This window comes from Jaculus jaculus, chromosome 3 (genome assembly GCF_020740685.1).
Source record: "Jaculus jaculus isolate mJacJac1 chromosome 3, mJacJac1.mat.Y.cur, whole genome shotgun sequence".
NCBI classification, from domain to species: domain Eukaryota; kingdom Metazoa; phylum Chordata; class Mammalia; order Rodentia; family Dipodidae; genus Jaculus; species Jaculus jaculus.
The window spans coordinates 168,261,521-168,281,841 of record NC_059104.1 but is presented as its reverse complement, the minus strand read 5'-3'; the positions used below and the strand labels follow the sequence as shown (position 1 = coordinate 168,281,841).

Here is a 20,321-nt window from a genome sequence, read left to right as displayed (position 1 = left end):
GACTGATTGTGTGTGTGTGTGCATGTGTACGTGTGTGCATCCGTACATGCGTGGTATATTAGTATATGTGTATGCCCATGCAAGCATCCCATCGCTCACCTGTGGTAGCCAGAGCAGAACATTATGTCTGGCTCCATTGCTCTTCTGCCTGTTCTTACTGGAGCAAGAGTCTCGTACTGATCCTGGAGCTTCTCTCTCTCTCTTTCTTTTTAAAATTTTGTCTTTATTTATTTACTTTATTTATTTGAGAGAGAGATAGAGGCAAATAATAGATAGAGAATGGGCATGCCAGGGCCTTCAGCTGCTGCAAACAAACTCCAGATGCATGTGCTACTTTGTGCATTTGGTTCACATGGGTACTGGGGAATTGAACCTAGGTTCTTTGGCTTTGCAGGCAAGTGCCTTAACTGCTAAGCCATCTCTCCAGCACCCCCCTTTTAAATATTTTTAAAAATATGTATATATATTAAAATATATTTATTTATTTGAGAGAAGGAGGCAGATAAAGAGAGAAAGAATGGGCATTCCAGGGCCTCTAGCTGCTGCAAGTGAACTCCAGATGTATACACCACCTTGTGCATCTGGCTTTACATGAGTACTAGGGAACTGAACCTGGGTCCTTATGCCTTGCAGACAAGCACCTTAACCACTAAGCCATCTCTCCAACCTTATTTATGTTTCTTACTTTGTGTGTGAGCTCCAGTCTGCTCCTCTAGGCAACTGGGTCACAGACGACACCCAGATTTTTGTTTTGTTTCATTTCTTTTGAGGTAGGGCCTCACTCTAGTCCAAGCAGACCTGGAATTCACTATGCAGTCTCAGGGTGGCCTCGAACTCACGGTGATCTTCCTACCTCGGCCTCCCGAGTGCTGGGATTAAAGGGGTGCCCAACCATGCCTGGCTCACACCTGGCTTTTATGTAGGTCCTGGGGATTAAACTCAGACAATCTCTAAGGCTTCCTCAGTCTCTCATGCTTGCACAGGAAGTGCTATTAACCACTGAGCAATCTTTCCAACCCTGGTATTTTTATTTAGAAAGAGAGAGAGAGAGAGAGAGAGAGAGAGAGAGAGAGAGAGGTTGTGCCAGGGCTTCTAGCCACTGCAAATGAACTCCATACACACGCACCACCACCTGGCTTAAGTGGATTCTGGGGAATCGAACCTGGGTCCTTAGGCTTCTTAGGCAAGTGACTTAACCTCTAAGCCATCTCTCCAGCCCAGTTTTATTCTTTCAATGCTGACTTGTGATCGAGGAAGGAATGAGGGCAGATAACTCAGATGGGATAAGACTAAAAGCCTGATGTGGAAAAGACTCAGGGCGAACAACCCTGAAGGAAGCCTTTGGAGTTGGCACCAGAGAAGAAGGGAACCAAAACAGGTGAGAGAGAATTGGGCAGAGAAACATGCATACAAAAGATGAGTAGAAGCCAGGGGTAGTGGCTCATGCCTTTAGTCCCAGCACTGGGGAGGCAGAGGTAGGAGGATCACTATGAGTTCGAGGCCATAGTGAATTCCAGGTCAGCCTGCACTAGAGTGAGACCCTACCTTGAAAAAAAGACAGCTGGAGAGATGGCTTTGTGGTTAAGGTGTTTGCCTGCAAAGCCAAAGGATCCCAGCTCAACTCTCCAGGACCCATGTAAGCCAGATGCACAAGGGAGCGAGCGCATGCATCTGGGATTTGTTTGCAGTGGCTGGAGGCCCTGGCATGCCCATTCTCTCCCTCTCTCTCTCAAATAAATAAATGAAACATATTTTTAAAAAATGAGCAGAAGAGAGAAGTGCCACTGTTATTTTTGGAGGCTTTCCCACTATTTCCCAGGCTATCCTTAGTGTTCCCATGTCTTGCTATTCACCATCAAGAGCCATCTCCCCTATTCAACCATGAACTCCAAAGTAATTGTCAGCACAGGGTCTGGCTCCAAGCAAAGGTCTGCTGGTGTCCAAGTGAACACAAAGCGAGTGATGAGTGAGAGCAAGAGACAGGCATAGGGATTGTCAGATAAGTAGAACCGGCATGGTTCAAAACTCTGAAGTTGGAGCCAGGTGTGGTGGCGCACGCCCTTAATCCCTGCACTTGGAAGGCAATTGGTAGGGGGATTGCCATGCGTTCAAGGCCACCCTGAGACTACAGAGTGAATTCCAGGTCAGCCTTGGCTAGAGTGAGACCCTCCCTTGAAAAACCAAACCATTTTTCAAAAAAGAAAAAAAAAAAAAACACATTTTTGACATGGTATGTAGTATGCACAGTATTTGCATGTGTGTGTGCGGTGTATGCATGTGCGTGTAGCTCACATATGAGCACACCACGTGTGTGTGTGTTCATGTGTGGTATGGAGGCCAGAGCAGAATGCCCGGGGCTCTCCTTCATCAGTCTGTCACCTTATTTCCTTGAGAGAGAGTTTCTTGCTGAACCTGGAGCTCACTGACTAGAAGGTTCCAGTAATGCTCCCGCGCCCGCCCGCTCATCAGTGGAGTTATAGGTCTGCACAGCCACGTGCAGCTTCTTACGTGGGTGCTCGGGATCGAACTCGGGTCCTCACTCTTGCACAGCAGGCGCTCCTGCCCACTGAGCCATCTCCACAGCCCTGAAACCCTTCTCTTCACTCTTGTTTTGGGAAAGCCACAGGTTGAGGCAATCAACCATGAACAGAAGGAACTCAGGGAGGGGGACAGGCTGGGGGTAAAAGGATGGCACAAAGCCCATGGCAGAGCCTTTTGTTGCCAAAAGGAACCTCTCAGGAAAGTCACAGCCACCGTGTATGGGGTGGCTTCACATAGGTAGGTGACCTAGTTTCTTGTTCTCAGCAGCCCGTAAGTTGGAGCACTCATCCTTTCAAAATGAGAAGACAGTGTCCCAGAGGTTGACAGCCTGAGATCACACAGCAGCGCACTTCTGTCACCAGCCTCACCAGGGTGCTAAGCTATCTCTGACACATGGCATGTGTGTTATTCATTCACTCACTCAGCCACTCAATCACTCGGTATGTACTGAATATCTACCGGGTGCCTCTCTCGGTTCAGCAGATCACAAGTTCAACATCACTGTTCGCTACGTAAGTTCAAAGGCCAGCCTAGACTATGTGAGGCCCTATCTCAAAATAGAACAAGCTAGGCTGGAGAGATGGCTTCATGGTTAAAGCACTTGCCCGTGAAGCCTAAGGACCCACGTTTGACTCTCCAGATCCCATGTAAGCCAGATGCACAAAGGTGAGGCAAGCCCAAGGTCACACATGCCCACTAGGTGGCACAAGCATTGGGAGTTTGATTTCAGTGGCTGAGGTCCTGGCATGCCAATTGTCTCTCATTCTCTCTGACCCTCTCTCTAAAGTAAAATTAAAAATAAAAACAAAACTAGCCATTATGTTTTTTAAAAAAGAACAGTTTGTTGAAGGGTTTTAAGAGTGGAATGACACCATCAGTCTTACAATCATTCTAGCTGTTGTATGTAGGATGGATTATTATTATTATTTTGGTTTTGTGAGGTAAGGTCTCACTCTAGCTCAGGCTGACCTGGAATTCACTATGTAGTCACAGGGTGGCCTCAAACTCATGGCAATCCTCCAGCCTCTGCCTCCCGAGTGCTGGGATTAAAGGCGTGCGCCACCATGCCTGGCAAGATGGATTGTTTTTTGAGGGAGAAGCAGAGTGGCCTCTGGGGAGGCTTCTGTAGCAGTCCAAGTGAGAGATGGAGGTGGCTTAGGTGGAGACGAGGGAGTGATGATGGAGAGAGGTGGAGGGCTTCAGGTACTCTTGGGGAAAACGGGCAACAGTGCTTTGGGTTGAGGAAACTACGTGTGTGAAGTCTGGGGAAGGAGACATGAATTAGCTCCAGTGGGCCACAAAACTTGGACTTTGTCAACTGGACCACGTGAGGCGTCTGGAATTTTCTGTTATGGTTTCCTTTCTGTTCTCTGGCTATATTTCATAGACTTCTTGTTGAAACGACTGATTGGCCTCAGATGTGCTAAGGAAAATCGAAGGGAGGCAGCCGTGGAGGTGGGGGGAGGCTTGTGTCCCTGTTTGTGTCAGAGCCCTGCGTGAGGCCAGCATGTCAGGGGCACTGGAGAGCGAGCCAGAGGGAAGGAGCCCAGGAAGATGGAGTTCTGTGTGTACATGAGCAGAGGGGCCTGCCTGCTCCCCACCTCAGGGTCTCCTCAGGAGCTCTTCCCTGCCCCCAAGGGTTCCTCCTTCACCAGGGAGGCCCTTTCAGCCTCAGCCATCCTCTCGATCCATGAGAGTCAGAAGTTTACCAAGCACCTGTACCCACACTAGGCAAGAACTGGAGACATCTCGACTAGGTCCTGCTGGTTGGGCGCCTCCTCAGCACCTCCCTTTTCTCCTGCCTGATACCTCCCTGGAGAGTTCTCAACTGCGTGGGGTTCATGTACCCCACCTAGGTGATCACGTCAGACCTTCTGGAGATGCTGGCTCGGTGCTACGGTTTGGATGTTGAATGTCCCCAAAGGCCACATGTTAAAGGCTTGGTCCCCAGGATGGTGCTGTTGGGAAATCTTTAGCATCACTGGGGAAGCGACTGTGGGACACTTTTCTTTGGCTTCCTGGCCTTGAAGTGAGCAATTCTATCCTGTCACGTGCACCTGCTGCCTCACCACAGGGCCAGCTAACTGATCATGGAGTAGAACCACCAAAACTATAAGCTGGAATCAACCTTTCCTCTTCCTGGGTTTATAATCAGGTGTTTTGTCATGGTGATGGAGACTGAAGTGAAAACAAAGACATTGCTCCCTGCCTCAAGTGGTTCAGGGCCATCATGCTGGACATAAGTGAGATCTGTTCTTGGGGATTCCATCTAGAAGATTCAGACAACTGGGACTAGAAAATGGGACAGAGAAACATATGTGAGGTTCCCAGAAGAACGACTTCTAGGCAGTGGTCATCTGTCCACCTGGTCAAAGCCTTGAAGAGGAAAGATTTGGGCCAGCCGAGCTGGGAGCCCGCATTGTGAGGCAGGGCATATATCATGGCTGGAGAACGGACGGGATTCTGTGGAAAGGAAGGGGTGAGGGGAAAGTCACAAAGTCTCCGTGGGGGCTGTTGGGAGGCAGCGCAGCTGGCACTGGCTGCAGCTGGCATGGGAGATGGGAGCCACTGAGCCATGGCTGCCTCCGACAGCACCACTTAGCTGTTCCGGGGTGCCTGGACCTCAAGTCCAGCTGTCCTCCTGTCCCATGGGGTGAGCTCTCAGGAGACGGCCCAGACATACCTGATGTAGGTGGCCTGGTGGCCAGAGGGACCTACCTCAGAGCAGGTACAGCGCAGGCAGTACATCAGGCCTTGTGGCTCCAAGTAGGGGTGCCAGCTCTCGCCGGGGGAGTACCTCTTTCCATTGAAAAGGCAGAACATGCCTGGGCCTGGCAAGCCAATAAGGACTGTTAGTCCCGGCAGGCTTCAGCCCCAAGCCCTGCCTCATTCTTGCCCCCAGAAGGTCTGAGTGTGGACCACACACTTGCTGTGTGATGCTGGGCATGTTTCTCTCTCTCTCTCAGCCCTGACACATCTCTCAGGGCAGCTAGGGAATCAAGCGGTGAAAATGCTCTACAGATGAAAGTTGTGGGGTAAATGTTAGTTCTCATGAATAGATGGGTGCCATGAGGGTACATTACACACTAAGGCCACGGAGCAAGCCAGATGCTAAACTGGGTTGATTATCTTTGTCTTTGGACTTTCAGTCCTTCTGCCTCACAATGGAAAATGCATTTTCTTTTTTCCCTTTTTAAAAAGATTTATTTATTAGAGACAGAGAGAGGGTGAGAGGAGGAGGAGAGAGAGAGAGAGAGAGAGAGAAAGAGAGAGGGAAAATGGGTGCATCAGGGCCTCTAGTCACCACAAGTGAACTCCAGATGTATGCGCCACCATGTGCATCTGGCTAATATGAGACCTGGAGAATTGAACCTGGGTTGTTAGGCTTCGCAAGTAAGCACCTTAACCACTAAGCCAGCTCTCCAACCCTCTTTTTTCCTTTTTAAAATGATTAAAAGTTTTTGTTTAGTTTTATTTACCATTGAGAGTGACAGACAGAGAGAAAGAGGCAGAGAGAGAGAGAGAGAATGGGTGCGCCAGGGCCTCCAGCCACTGCAAATGAACTCTAGATGCATGTGCCCCCTTGTGCATTTGGCTAATGTGGGTTCTGGAGAATTGAGTCTCAAACTAGGGTCCTTAGGCTTCGCAGACAAGCACTTAACTGCTTAGCCGTCTCTCCAGACCTAAAATGATTTTTTAAATAACATTTCGTTTATTTATTTGCAAGCAGAGAGAGAGAGAGATAGTAGAGAGACAGACAGAGAGAATGGCGGAGTCAGGTCCTCGAGCTGATGCAAATAAACTCTAGACACATGTGCCACTCTGTGCATCTGGCTTTATTGTGGGTACTGGGGCATCGAACCTAGGTCGTTAGGATTTGCAGGCAAGTGCTTTAACTACTGAACCATCTCTCCAGCCCCTGGGTTTCCTTTTCTTCTACCACAATTCTCCCCTGCTTCCAACACACACGCACACTCTGAAGCGCGCATACCCACGCACACACGCCTACACACACGGAATCACTCTGTGTTTTGAATAAAGCCACTCCAGCGCTTTCCCTCCACACTAGACCCTGCATGTCACCCACCATGCTGGAAAGACGATTACAAGATTGACTTTTAGGGCTGGAGAGGTGGCTCAGTGGTTAAAGGTACTTGTTTGCAGAACCTGATAGCCTGGGTTCAATTCTCCAGGACCTCCCCAGTGCTGGGACTAAAGGCATACATCACCACACCCGGCTGAAAAGATCATTTTTAATTATTATTATTCATTTTTTTCTTTTTTAATATTTTTTCAATTTATCATCATTATTGTGCAAAACAGATTTTTAAGTAATAGTTTTTATAAAATAAATTATTTTTTGATAAAATTTTTATATTTAAAATATTTTTTTTATTTATTAGGAAGAAAGAGAATGAGTGGGTACTCCAGGGTCTGCAAACAAACTCCAGATGTATGTAGCCCTTTGTGCATGTGGCTTGACATTGGGTACCTCAGTGACCAGAGCTCTGGGATTAAAGGTGTGAGCACTCAGTCATATCTGTTGCTGGTCACTGAGGCAGGGGGAATGGCATGAGTTTCAGTCCAGCCTGGGCTACTGAGTGAGTTCCAGTCAGCCTGGCCTGGAGTGATACATGCCTCAGAAACAAACAAACAAAAAAAAAAAGAATGATTAATATATGAGTTTGTCTTACAAGGTAGATTAAACACCTTTCCTGCTCTCCTTCCTTCCTTCCTTCCTTCCTTCCTTCCTTCCTTCCTTCCTTCCTTCCTTCCTTCCTTCCCTCCCTCCCTCCCTCCCTCTCTCTCTCTTTTCTCTTTCTCTCTTTCTCTCTTTCTCTCTTTCTCTCTTTCTTTCTTTCTTTCTTTCTTTCTTTCTTTCTTTCTTTCTTTCTTTCTTTCTTTCTCTTTCTTTCTTTCAGTTTTCAAGATAGGCTCTAGCTCAGACTGACCTGGAATTCACTATGTAGTCCCAGGGTGGCCTCAAACTTACAGTGATCTTCCTACCTCTGCCTCCCAAGTGCTGGGATTAAAGGCATGCGCCACCACGCCTTTTGTTTTAAAATACTTTATTTGGGCTGGAGAGATGCCTTAACAGTTAAGGTGCTTGCCTGTGAAGCCTAAGAACCCAGGTTCGATTCCCCAGAACCCACATAAACCAGATGAACATGGCGGCGCATGCGTCTAGAGTTCATTTGCAGTGGCCAGAGGCCCTGGTGCCTCCCCCCATTCTCTCTCTTTGATAAGTGAATAAAAATAAAGCATTAAAATATTTATTCAAGAGGGAGATGGAGAGAGAATGGGTGCATCAAGGCCTCTAGCCATTGCAAATGAATTCCAGATGCATGCTCCACCTTGGGCATCTGGCTTTTGTGGGTACTGGGGAATCAAACCTGGGTCCTTAGGCTTCTCAGGCAAGTGCCTTAACTGCTAAGCCATCTCTCCAACCCTGAACTTTTTATGTAAGCTCCTTAATGGGTTTGGGGATGCAACTGAGTATTAGCGTGATTGCCTAGGATTCGTGAGGCCCTGGGTTCAGTCTCCCAGCACCACATAAACCAGGCAAGAATTACACACCTGGAATCCCAGCACGTGGAAGGCAGAGGCTGGAGAGTCAGCAGTAGTATGCAGGCCAGCCTTGGCTACATACTGAGTCTGAGGACAACCTATGCTACCTGAGACCATTTCATATGGAAAAAGAAAACATAAGTTACTTAATGATCTCCTAAGCATTGTGTGAGAATTAAGTGGCACAATGCTTGTAAAGTGCTTGCTGAGTCCAGCTGCTGATACCAGATGAATGGTATAATTATGATAATTACAGTAATAAGCACAAAGCTGCTGCCACGAGCACACCACGAAGACGGAAACAGTCTGAAATGTAGGCTACATAACATCCACCCTGAAGTGCTTTGCAATTATCGTAGGAAATGGCATGAAGAAACCAAGGCTTGCCTAGAGCCCTCCAGCTAGGATTTGAACCCAGGGCCCATCACCTGTGGCTTTAAAATATATATTTTTTTAACTTTTACTTATTAGAGGGAGAGCGAGCAAGCAAATTGGGCACACCAGGTCCTTCAGCCACTGTAAATGTACTCCAGATGCATGTGTCACCTTGTGCAGCTGGCTTACACGGATTCTGGAGAATCGAACCTAGATCCTTAGGCTTCACAGCCAAGTGCCTTAACCACTAAGCAATCTCTCCAGCCCTGTTGTTTTGTTTCATTCAAGGTAGGATCTCACTAGTTCAGGCTGACCTGGAACTCACTCTGTAGACCCAGGCTGGTCTTGATCTCATGGTGATTCTAGCTTAAACTCCTCAGGGTTGGGACTAAAGGTGTGTGCCACCATGCCTGGCTACCTATGGCTTCTAACCCAACCTCCCAGGCTCTTCCTTCCTCTCTGCCCTACCAGCCACCATCATCTCCTCCCCCTCCCCCTCCCCTGTTTCTTCCTCCTAGATGCCTGCTGGTCTAAGATCTAGAAGCTTCTGCGCTCTCTCCCTCTTCCCGGTCAAGCATCTTGGAAACAAGGCTCTCGCATGTTGGGAATCTCTTTTAGCCTTTCAAGCTCACACTGAGGACAATCTTCTAGTTTGGCTGGGGTGGCAGCTCACACACAAGAACTGGAGTCAGCTGGGGTGGGGGTCCTGGCATAAACCTCTAAGGATACGGGTCATTCCTGCCACTTGGGAAGTTGCTTTGAGAGGGCTGAGGAGATGGCTCAGTTGGCAAAGTGCTCACCGCGCAAGCACGAGGACCTGAGTTTGGATTCCTGACACCCACATTAAATGCCAGGTGAAGCAGTGCTTGCCTGTAATCCCTGTGCTGAAATTCCAGTGTAATCCCAAGACAGGGGACATTTGGGGTTGGGGGCTAGCTAGTCTAGCCAAATTGGTGAGCTCTAGGCTCAGTTAGAGATTCTGTCTTTTTTTTTTTTTTTTTTGAGGTAGGGTCTCACTCTAGCTCAGGCTGACCTGGAATTAACTCTGTCATCTCAGGGTGGCCTTGAACTCATGGCAATACTCCTACCTCTGCCTCCAGAGTGCTGGGATTAAAGGCGTGCGCCACCACGCCCAGCTAGAGATTCTGTCTTAAGATGTCAGGTATAAGGCTGGAGAGATGGTTCAGTGGTTAAAGGTGCTTGCTTACAAAGCCTAACAGCCTGGGGTCAGTTCCCAAGTACCCACACAAAGCCAGATGCACAAGGTGGCACATGCATCTGGAGTTCATTTGCGGCAGGTAGGGGCCCTAGTGCACCCATCTCTACCTCTCTCTGCTTGCAAATAAATGAATAAAAGTATTATTTTTTTGAGGTGGGGGTCCAGTCTGACCTGGAGTCCACTATATCATCTCAGTCTATAAGTAAGCTCACCTCTCACATGGCTGAAACACTCTCCATCTAGACCACTGTGCTCACACCCAGACTTTTGTTTTTATTTATTGGTTTATTTGACAGAGAAAGAGGGAGAGAGAGAATGGGTGCGCCAGGGTCTCCAGCCACTGCAAATGAGCTCCAGATGCACGCGCCCTCTTGTGCATCTGGTTAACGTGGGTCCTGGAGAATCAAACCTGGGTCCTTTGGCTTTGCAAGACCTTAACCACTAGGCAATCCCTCCAACCTGACTTTTGTACCTAGCATTTGCATTTATATTTATATTTATATTTATATTTATATAAAGGTCTTGCAGGAACAAGAGGCTCAAAATCCTAACAGGAACACCTTTTTATTGCCTCTTTCCCCTACATACTGCCGTTGGAAGCAGCATTCTCTCTCTCTCTCTCTTTCTTTCTTTTTTTTTTTTTTTTCAAGGTAGGGTCTTGCTCTAGCTGAGGCTGACCTGGAATTCACTACATAGTCTTGGGCTGGCCTTGAACTCACAGAGATCCTCCTGCCTCTGCTTCCTGAGGGCTAGGAGTAAAGGTGTGCACCACCACATCCAACTTAATTTTTTTTTTTTTTTTTTTTGGTTTTTCGAGGTAGGGCCTCACTCTGGCTAGGCTGACCTGGAATTCACTCTGTAGTCTCAGGGTGGCCTCGAATTCATGGCGATCCTCCTACCTCTTCCTCCTGAGTTCTGGGATTAAAGGCGTGTGCCACCACACTTGGCTTCTTAAAAAATATTTTTTAAAAAATCAGGTAGAGAGTGTTTGAGGAAGACACGTGAAGTTGACCTCCGGCCTTCATAAGCACGCATACGCATGCACACGTGTGCACACCACACATGCCACGGAAGTTGCTTTGAAAGAAACCAAAATTGCCCTTTTTCTGGCTTTCACACTGCTTTTGCTAGGTCCTCTTGGGTCTCCCAGGACAGACTCGAGGCCATTGTTACGAAGCCCAGTCTGGGCTTCAGTTGGCCACTGAGAACCTTAGGACTATGCAGCTTTCCTTTTCCTCTTCCCAGCTGTCCATAGTGGAGGAAGCCACCAGACAGCAGGTCCTGTCCCCCAGGAGCCAGCCAAGCCCGGCTGGCCCGTATCAAATGAGCTGTGTTTATCTCTCAGCCTCCCCTGGCAAAGTCTGGAACACGGGCCCAGCTGGGGTGCCGGTCGGAGCCAGCCCAACTCTCCAAGGAGTGAATAATGTCTTTCTTCCTCAGTCCTTCCCCTCCCAAGAGAGGGGGTGATTGCAACATCGTGGCCACCTCAGGCCTCAGCCAGTTGCTGAAGAAAGCCTGTCCTACCTTCCGTGGGATGGCCCTGGAGCCCTGGCCTCTGTGCCAGTTGGCACCTCTTCCTTCCCTGCCTGTTCAGATTGTGAGGACAGGAGCGACTCAGCCAGGGCCCTGGCAAGGAGGTTCCTCCTCCCAACATGCCTGGCAGACACTAGGTCTGTGGGGGTCTGGCAGGAGGCCTCTGTGGCCACAGACCCCCACCTACCGCACCCTCTAAGGTGCCTGGAGCTCTCTCTTCCTCTAGGGAGGTGAGGGTCCAAGGCCCTGTGAACACTTGGCGGGAGGGAGACTTGCCAGGCACAGCCGCCCTGGCTCCCACAGCCCTGGCACAAGCTCGGAGGGAGAGCTCACTCACTCCTTGAGCCGCAAATACACCGTGTGAAGCTCAGCAACAGCTCTCCTTTGCGGAGCCTCAGTTTTCCCATCTGTGAAATAAGGAGGGATAGCAATAATTCTATATATCTATGATAAAGGTTTATGGTTCATGAATCCATGATTTCTGATTCAAAGATGCCAGAGTTCTAGGCTTCTAAGACTTGAGAACTCCGTGTTTGAACATGAAGCTTCTGGATTGCTCAGTGTTGTAATTCTGATTATCCATGATCCTTGGAGGCGCTGATGGGTCACATCCACCCTAGGCTCTCAGGACCTCCTAGATAGATTATTCCAGAAGCCACTGGGGACAATCCTGACTGACAGTACCCCCCTCGCTTTTGGCCTCTGTGGCCTTTGACTTCTCTCCTGGCCTTACTCCTGCTTGGTTTTCTCTCATGCTCACTATTTACCGTCCCATTCACTGTCCTGTGCTCTCTCACCCTGAGGTGAGGATCCCAAGCCTGTCTTCTTTCCCGGACTTTCAAAGTTTGTCAAAGTTCAAATCATGGATTTAGCTTATATTATAGGGAAGCCATTTAATCATCCCAGGACTGTTTCTACAGTTGTTTTTTTTTTTTCTTTTTGTAAAAAAATATATTTTATTTATTTATTAGAGAGGGAGAGAGTGAAAGAGGCAGATAGAGAGAGAATGAACATGCCAGGGCCCTCTAGCCACTGCAAACAAACTCTATATGCATGTGCCATCTTGTGCATCTGGCTTATGTGGGTCCTGGGAATTGAACCTGGGTCCTTAGGTTTTGCAGGCAAGCTCCTTATACCATCTCTCCAGCCCTCCATATCTGTTTAATGATATTAGTTTAATGAAATCAGTAATATTCTCTACCTCTTGGAGTTATTGTAGAATTAAATTAGACACTATGCACAGTTTGCCTAGTGCCTGACACATAGTAGATGCTCATTTAGGTGGTGGGTAAGACCAGACAGGCAAAACCCAGATCTGGATGCTAGATCCACATTTCCTTAACAGTCTGTTTCTTTTTTTCTTTTCTTTTTGTTTCATTTCTTTCCTTTCTTTTTATTTTCTGGTTTTTCAAGGTAGGGTCTCACTCTAGCCCAGGCTGACCTGGAATTCACTATGTAGCCTCAAGGTGGCCTTGAACTCACTGCAATCCTCCTACCTCTGCCTCCCAAGTGCTGGGATTAAAATTCATGTGCCACCATGCCCGACCACCTTTTCTTTCTTTCTTATTTTTTTTTTTTTTTTGAAGTTGGTCTCACTCTAGCCTAGGCTGGCATGGCACTCACTCCAGGCTGGCCCCAAACTCTTGGTAATCCTTCTACTTCTGCCTTCTGAGTTCTGGGATTAAAGGCATGCACCACCACACACCAAGCTTAACAGTCTGTTTCTTGAGATATGAACTTCTCCAGAAGAGCACCTAGCACACCCATGAACATCATAGTCCCTCGGAGATCCCAGGTTTCCTCTTTCTAGAAGTCTCCTGCACTCTTCCAGCCCTGGTCAGAGGCCAGACCCATTAATCCGCCTCCCTCAATACCACACATGCCCACCTAGACCTCAGGTTGGAACACAGGGATGAAAGTGGCTCAGAAGGTTTGATCCAAGGATGGGAAGGCAGGGATGAAAGGCAAGAGCTTGAGCTGGAGAGAGAGGCAAGGCTCACCACGAGCCTTTGGAGTTAGGAGGGCAAAGAAAAGCCTTAATAGCTGGGGCACAATGAAAACAATCATTTTTGGATTTTATAGCCATCACAGTGGCCTTCAGCCATGGACAGCTGACTGCAGGGTGAGTCTCAGCAAAGACCAGGAAGGGGCTGTGGCTGTCACCCTGGTAGGACAATGCTGACCTCTATCTAGGGCTTGAACCCAAAGGGCAGCACAGACTGGAGGAGCACACGGGTAGATTCTGTGGGCGCTGTGGGCAGACTGGATAAGACATGGAGAAGCAGAGGAGCAAAAATGAGATGGAGGCTTGGTTGAACGTCATGTTGGGGCCACTCAGAACTACCCTTCTTGTGAAGAGCTGCAAGCCAGGGTGGCAGCCTGCAGCTTTTGGCATCATGAAAGTTGGCAGAGAAAGACAAGGATGGCAGCAAGTGGCCACAGTGGTGGCGTCCAGAAAAATGACATTATCAGTGACTGTGGGGCACTTGGCACAAGAGGCAAAGGGCGTCATTCTCATTAGTAACAGGACTACAACTTCCTGTTATTCATTCATTCGTTTAGGGAGCATCTGTGTCTCAAGTCTGACTCCCAACCACGGGCCGGGCTCATGGGTTATGAAGCAGACAGACAGATGTGTGTCACATGTGCCGTGAGAGGAAGACCTCAGATGCTCAAGTCGGGGGTTCTAGAGGCATTAAGAAATCCCTGGAGGGGGCGGGGGCAGGCAGCCGGAGCCACCTGCAAAGGCACAGAGTCATAGCTGCGTCTGGTGCTGCTCAGGGAGGACACTGCGGTGGTCTAGCCCCTCTTCCTGCAAGGAGTATCACTTCCCCAGGCCACAGCCCGGACTTCCTGGCTGCTTATCTATCTTGAGACTCAGATAGGCATTTGGACTCAGTTGATCTCGTTCCGACGCAGGGCAGTGGGGATACGTATCAGGCAGGTTCCAAACGTCCCCGTGTCACCCCCAGGCTGCACTGAGCTGGCTCCTGGCTCTGCTGTATTACTCCTCTTTGGTGGGGGCCCTGTTTTCAGCTGCATCCTGCCTGGCTGGGTTTGTCACTCCCCTTCACGCTTTTGGGTCTTTCTAATGCTGTACCCTCTGCCTGGGACGTGATGCCCCACTCCCTACCCCTTCACTCCCCCAAAGACAGCTTACTTACTACTGCTTATGCAAAGCCACCCAACCTTGCAGGGTGGGACTTCTCCTTCGGGATTGAGTCCAACCCTGTCACAGTCCTTGTCACCATGCGTTGGAAGCACTTGTTAAGTGAGTCTGTCTCTTCCATGTGAAACTGTGGGCATGGGAGGAAGGACCAGAACTCTGTGAATTTTGTGCTCCACGCGGAGTGTGTGTAAAGCTGGTGCTTGATGAATGAATGCAGAATGGAATTAGAGAGAGAGGAAAAGAGAGAGGGAGAGAGAGAGAGAGAGCAGGACTGTAGGAGCAGGGCCAATTGCACTGCTTAATCCTGGAAAACACTCTCTTTAACAAAAAGGGAACCTCATTGCATGGAAGGCGAGCCAAGTCCCTCTCGGCAAGTATGCCTTGCCACATCACAGAAATGAGCCTTTGACCTCTCTTTCCGGTTTTCCACTGACTCCCAAACCACCTGCCAAACCAAAGAACGGCGTGTACGAGGGTTCAGGAGCCCAGGGCAGTCAAGGGCACAAGCGATCTCATGATCTTCATCTAGAAGTCAAACTTTACACACTATTGCCACCCAAGCGCGTCCCACAGTCTGACCCAAAACTGAAGGTCTCGAGGGGGCGGGGTGAGGGGGGCAGAGGAGGGTGGATGGCATATCTGGAAACACCTCCAGTGGGAAGCAAATAAATAAATAAATAAATAAATAAATAAATAAATAAATAAATAACAATAACAACCAGAAAGAAGCTTCTGGGCTGGAGGGGAGACTGGAGAACACCATGAAAATGCACCAGGCCTGGTCAGGGTAAGAGGAGAGAGGTCTGGAGTTGTGGCAAGAACTCAGGAAACCTGAGTGAGCCCGGCTGCTCAGGAATGTGGGAGGTGGTTTACATCTCTTCACTCTCCCACCCACTCAGCCATACTCTCTCTATTTATTTATAGTCCCCCTTTTCACAGGAACAGACTCACGCCCCTCGCCCCTCGGGGACAGAAGCTCTGCTCTGGCTCCTGATTGGGGAGGGGGGCGGGGACGAAGGCCTCTTAAGGGAATCAGAAGATAAACCCCAGGAATGGAGCAACCCCAGCAAGCTGCTATCATCTGGCACACGACAGACAAACAGAAGCCCGAGCCGGGCGCGGTGGCGCATGCCTTTAATCCCAGCACTTGGGAGGCAGAGGTAGGAAGATTGCCATGAGTTCAAGGCCACCCTGAGACTCCATAGTGAATTCCAGGTCAGCCTGGGCTAGAGTGAGACCCTACCTCGAAAAAACAAACAAACAAACAAACAAAAAAGCCTGGAGGTGCCTCTGAGGATATCGTCATCAAGCCAAGGTCAGCTTGGTTACCTGACAAGGGTCAGGGGCAGAGAGGGAATGTCTGCGTTCTATTCTGCCCTGGACATATCCATTTAGATTCATAGACTCCTAGAGAATGAGGGATTTGGAGGCTGTCCAATCACCTTACTCTAGAGATGTGGAAAGTGAGCCCCAGAGAAGAATCCAGGACTTGCCCAAGATCCCTGACCCGTGCCAACACAAACGTCAATGTCGGGTCTGGAAAGGATGTTCATAGGGACACCTGTACCCCAAGGGACAGGACCAGAAGAAGTGGCTTTGACTTTCAAGAGAAAGGACTCCGGTGAGACATCATGTTCTCCTGGGTGCAAGCACAGACAAGAGGGTCTTGCTCAAGGCAGGAGGATGCCTGAATGATCTCAGTCCTGCATCTCCCCGGGATGCCACTGTCTTGCCAGTGCTTCCCTTCAGGAGCCCAAGAGATCCAAGGTCCTTTTCTTTAATCTGGCGCCATGGTCGGGCAGCAGGGGAACTTGAGAGGCCAGTCCTAGAACAGGTGCAACAGCTGGAGCAATTGTGCAGCTGTCACAGCCCCGGCTCAGCCGCGGCCAGCCAGCGAGTGAGGCAGAGACCTCTGCTGGTGGGAGCCGGGAGGTGCAGAACCTCCTGGCAGAGACCCAGACAGGGGGGCTGGACCTCAGGGCCTTCTTCACTCAGGTGCTACCCAGCCCCGCCCTCAGGCACATCTGGACAGCCGGGTGGGGATGTGACTAAGCTGAACAGCTGGACAGGGTCCCTGCCCCAGGTCATTCACTCCTGACTGCAGGGCAGGATCACACCCCTACACTCCTGCAGCTTCTGGATCAAAGGAACCACACACCTTAGACACTCAGTGACTGCAAAGGGTTGACGCTAGCTAGCATCGTCCAGCATCGTCCGTTTGAGCTGAACCGTCATGCCTTACAAGTGGGAAACGGGCAGCTGGAATCGGGAGAGGAGCCAGGGCTGCAACTCTGCCCATCTGATCGCAAGGGTGCCCTCTGAAGCACGTCGTGCCATGGGGAGCTAGCCTCCTGTCCAGGCCTGCTTCTGGGCTCTGAGAGTTCATCACTTGGGAACCAAAGTGTCAATTCCTATAATACACAAGCTCTTGAAGAGAGAAGAGAGAAGTCAGTGTCTTACTTGGCAATTCTTTCCTGAATGCAGCCTGGAGGTGGGGAGGACGGGAGGGGGAAAACGCAATGTGCCAGGCACCCAAAGGGGGCAGTTAGCAAGAGAGGGGGTGCCAAGAAGGGGAGCCAGTGCAGGGAATAAGCTCTGAAGAGGGAGTACAGGACCTAGGCCACTTCTAGAACCTAGAGGGGATGACTGAGCAGAGTGGAGCCACACGTGGATGTGGCTTAGCTTGGGGCTGGGGTCAGTGCCGGTCAGAAACCAGGCCAGAGACCCAGCCTGTGTGGTGGCTCCAATCTGGGGTGGGATTTTTGGGTTCAGTCCATGGACAGGGTTACACAGTTAGGATGCATTCAACCTGTGGCTGGAGCTGAGACTCAGCCTGAGCTGGCACCAGGGCTCAATGTATGCCTGAAAATAGAGCCAAAGTGAAAATAACCTTTGCTGAGCAGCCTTGGCCTTCAACTAGAGAGCAAGCTGGGGTCCCTGCTCTCTGGCCCTTCACTTGGGAGTCTGACACCACATGAACCTGTCTGTCCACACAGACCTGAGCAGTCCCATCCACTGGTACCATTTGTAGGAGTACTGCAGATGTCACCAGGAGACTTCTTACCTACAAGGGTCTTGAGATCTCTTACACTAAGATAAGACTTCTAAGAGACCTTCACATAAGATGCTGGTGAAGAGCTGCGGGATCGTTGCAAGCTTCATAGACTGGCAACACCAAACATCATGAGCCTCAGAGACAGGAAGTGTGTGGTCCAATTCACAGGGCTAGTAAGTGACAGATCAGAGTTGAGGTCTCCACTCTTTATTTCCTCCACTCTTCACTCTCTTCCTTTTCTTAACTCTGGCTTGCTTCCTCATTTCCTTACATCCAGAGCCCTGTATTAACAGGGTTATCAGGAGGCTAGAAGTGTGTTCAGATGTCACCATGAACCTCTGCAGCTAAGGACAGGCCAGAGTGGAAGTCTGGCAAGCCTGAAGCTCCTCAGAGGCTAAGTCTCTTGTCAGTGGACAACCCCGCAGGCCAGCAGGAAAACCCTTAGGGTTCAAGGAAGAGGAGGAGATATGGGCTGAGAGTCCTGCTGGGTATTTTAACACATTACTTGCTTTGATCTCCTCCCAAGCCCTTCAGGGTCCAACTTAGTAGCAGTCTTCTGTGGATGAAATATAGGCTGAGAGAAATTATTATGAAAAGCCACACAGGTATAAGAGGCTGAGAGAAATTATTATGCAAAATGACACAGGTATAAGATGTAGAGACAGGGTCTGAACTCCGACACTGAGCTCTTTCCAAAGTTTGTTCCTCGTTTTATTTTATCTTATTTTACTTTATTTTTTTAGGTAGGGTCTCACTGTAGCTCAGGCTGACCTGGAATGCACTATGTAATCTCAGGGTGGCCTCGAACTCACAGCGATCCTCCTACCTCTGCCTCCCAAGTGCCGGGGATTAAAGGTGTGCGCCACCACGCCTGGCATTTTCCTCGGAATTTCCATGAGACAGACAGGCAGCCTTCCCCTCACCAGCCCTGGGGATGGAAGGTCCCCAGACTAGTATTTGGGGTGGCTGGGCTCTTAATTCCAGGCTATTCCCTGTGATTTAGAGCAAGCCAGATGCCCCTCCCTAGCCTGTATTTCTTTTTCTTTCTTTCTTTCTTTCTTTTTTTTTTTTTTTTTGGTTTTTCGAGGTAGGGTCTCACTCTAGCCCATGCGGACCTGGGAATTCACTATAGAGTCTCAGGGTGGCCTCGAACTCACAGCAATCCTCCTACCGAGTGCTGGGATTAAAGGGGTGTGTCACCACGCCCGGCTCCTGTATTTATTCCTTTATCAAGGGGATGCAGAAAGCGTCTACCATCTTAGTCCAGCTACTGAGGGAACTGGGGCCGGGAGAGACTATATAACCGGCTTGAGGCTAACTCTGGGTCTGGCGCGGGAAGGCAAGCTTAGGCAATGGAAGCAGCCCTGTGTTAGTTACTTTCGCCCTCACACTAGCCTGGGGATTCTTAGCCCCATTCCATAGATGAGAAAGGTGAAGATGCGTCTGGTTCACTGTACCCTGCTTAGGGTGGCTCACTAGTCCTGCAAATTCTAGCACCTTCTTTCTTCATTCAGCCTGTTTTCTCATCAGTTGAATGTAAATGACAACACACCTCCCCGGAGTACGGTGAGATTAAAGGAGATAAGACACTGAGGGAGGTTACCCTGCTTAGCTCATCTTTCTTCTTAAACGCAACAGTCTTTCGGGCTCCATCACAACCCTCCCCCCCCCCCCCGCTCTCTATCATAAAGTCCCTTTCCCAGACCCCTGTCCACAGTCGCTCAAGACGAAGACTTTTGAGTCTCGGCAGCCCACACGGGGCCGGGTGCAGGTGCTGCCTGAAGTGAGGGATGGGATGGCTGCTGCCACAGGTCAGGCGTCCCTCCGGGACGGAGAGGGTGGTCCTAGCTCTCCCCCACCCCCACCCCCAGCCCACCGCCCCGCATCCCACTGTCCGTCCATACCCAGCCGGTGCCTGGCCTCTCCTTACCGGCTCCAGCGTCCGAGTCCAACGGGAACCAGAGCAGAGCGAGTCCCAGCAAGGACGAGAGGGTCCTCACCTCGGGAACCATCATCCTTCCTGCCCGCCGCGAGAGCAGGGGGAGACGAGAAAGGGATGCCGAGGCACGGGGGACCCCCCTCCAAGTCAGTCCCCGGGGAGCCTGCGGAGGACGTCCGCTGGAGGCGTCGGGGAAGCAAAGATCCAAGAAGTCCAGGAGGACAGCAGGGGAGGGCTAAGGTGGACCCGGGAGGAGGACAGGGAGAGGGAGCGGAGGAGGAAGGTCCGGCCGTGCGAGAGGGAGAGAGAGGGGAAGGACGCCGGGCGTGCGGCGCGCGGGCCCCGCGGAGCTCGGGCGGCGGCGGGGCGGCGGGCGCGGGGGAGGCAGCGCGCGGGCCGGCGGTGCACGCCCAGGGCGCCAGGCGCCGCGCTCGGGCGCATTTGTACTTTGCCGCGGGAAGCAGGCAGCCCCGGGCTGGCGCTGGCCGGGCGCTGGCGCCTCCTCCCAAGCACCGCAGGCTCGTGGATTGGCCACCCGAGAAACAAGCCCACTGCTCCCCCCCCCTCCTCCTCCCGACTCGGGCCGGCTCTCCGGACCGACGCTCCCTCCAAGGCGCGGCGCCGAGGCCAGGCGAGGGGGCTGGGGAGAGTCGGGGTGGGGGGACGCGGTTGGAGAAGAGCCCCCCCCCCCTCAGGTCTCCCTGCTCCATCGGGTTATTTTAACCCCCGCCGTGCTCAGAGCGCAGGAAGACAGAGACACCCTCCCCACCTATCTCCCCCCCACCACGTTAGACCTCAGGTGATGGATGAGATGTCGGGGTCCGGGTGGGGAGAGAGGCTGTGGGGACCCCCGGGGGCAGCTCGGGGTCGGGCGCCTGGCAGTGCGTGCATCGAGGGAGCTCTCGGCATCTGGATGGAATCA

The 20,321-nt window shown here is 50.7% G+C and overlaps 1 protein-coding gene across 1 annotated transcript in view; it reads right to left on the bottom strand.

The window, feature by feature from the left end:
* The window catches only part of Chrdl2 (chordin like 2), a 36,739-nt gene extending 17,092 nt beyond the window's left edge, over positions 1–19,647 (bottom strand). The window contains exons 1-2 of the mRNA XM_045145829.1: positions 19,391–19,647; positions 5,260–5,372 (exon numbers count right to left, since the gene is read on the bottom strand). Coding sequence (XP_045001764.1) covers positions 5,260–5,372; positions 19,391–19,475 — 198 coding nt within the window. The 5' untranslated portion in view covers positions 19,476–19,647. The remainder of the gene's footprint in view (positions 1–5,259; positions 5,373–19,390) is intronic.
* Between the last annotated feature and the right edge of the window lie 674 nt (positions 19,648–20,321).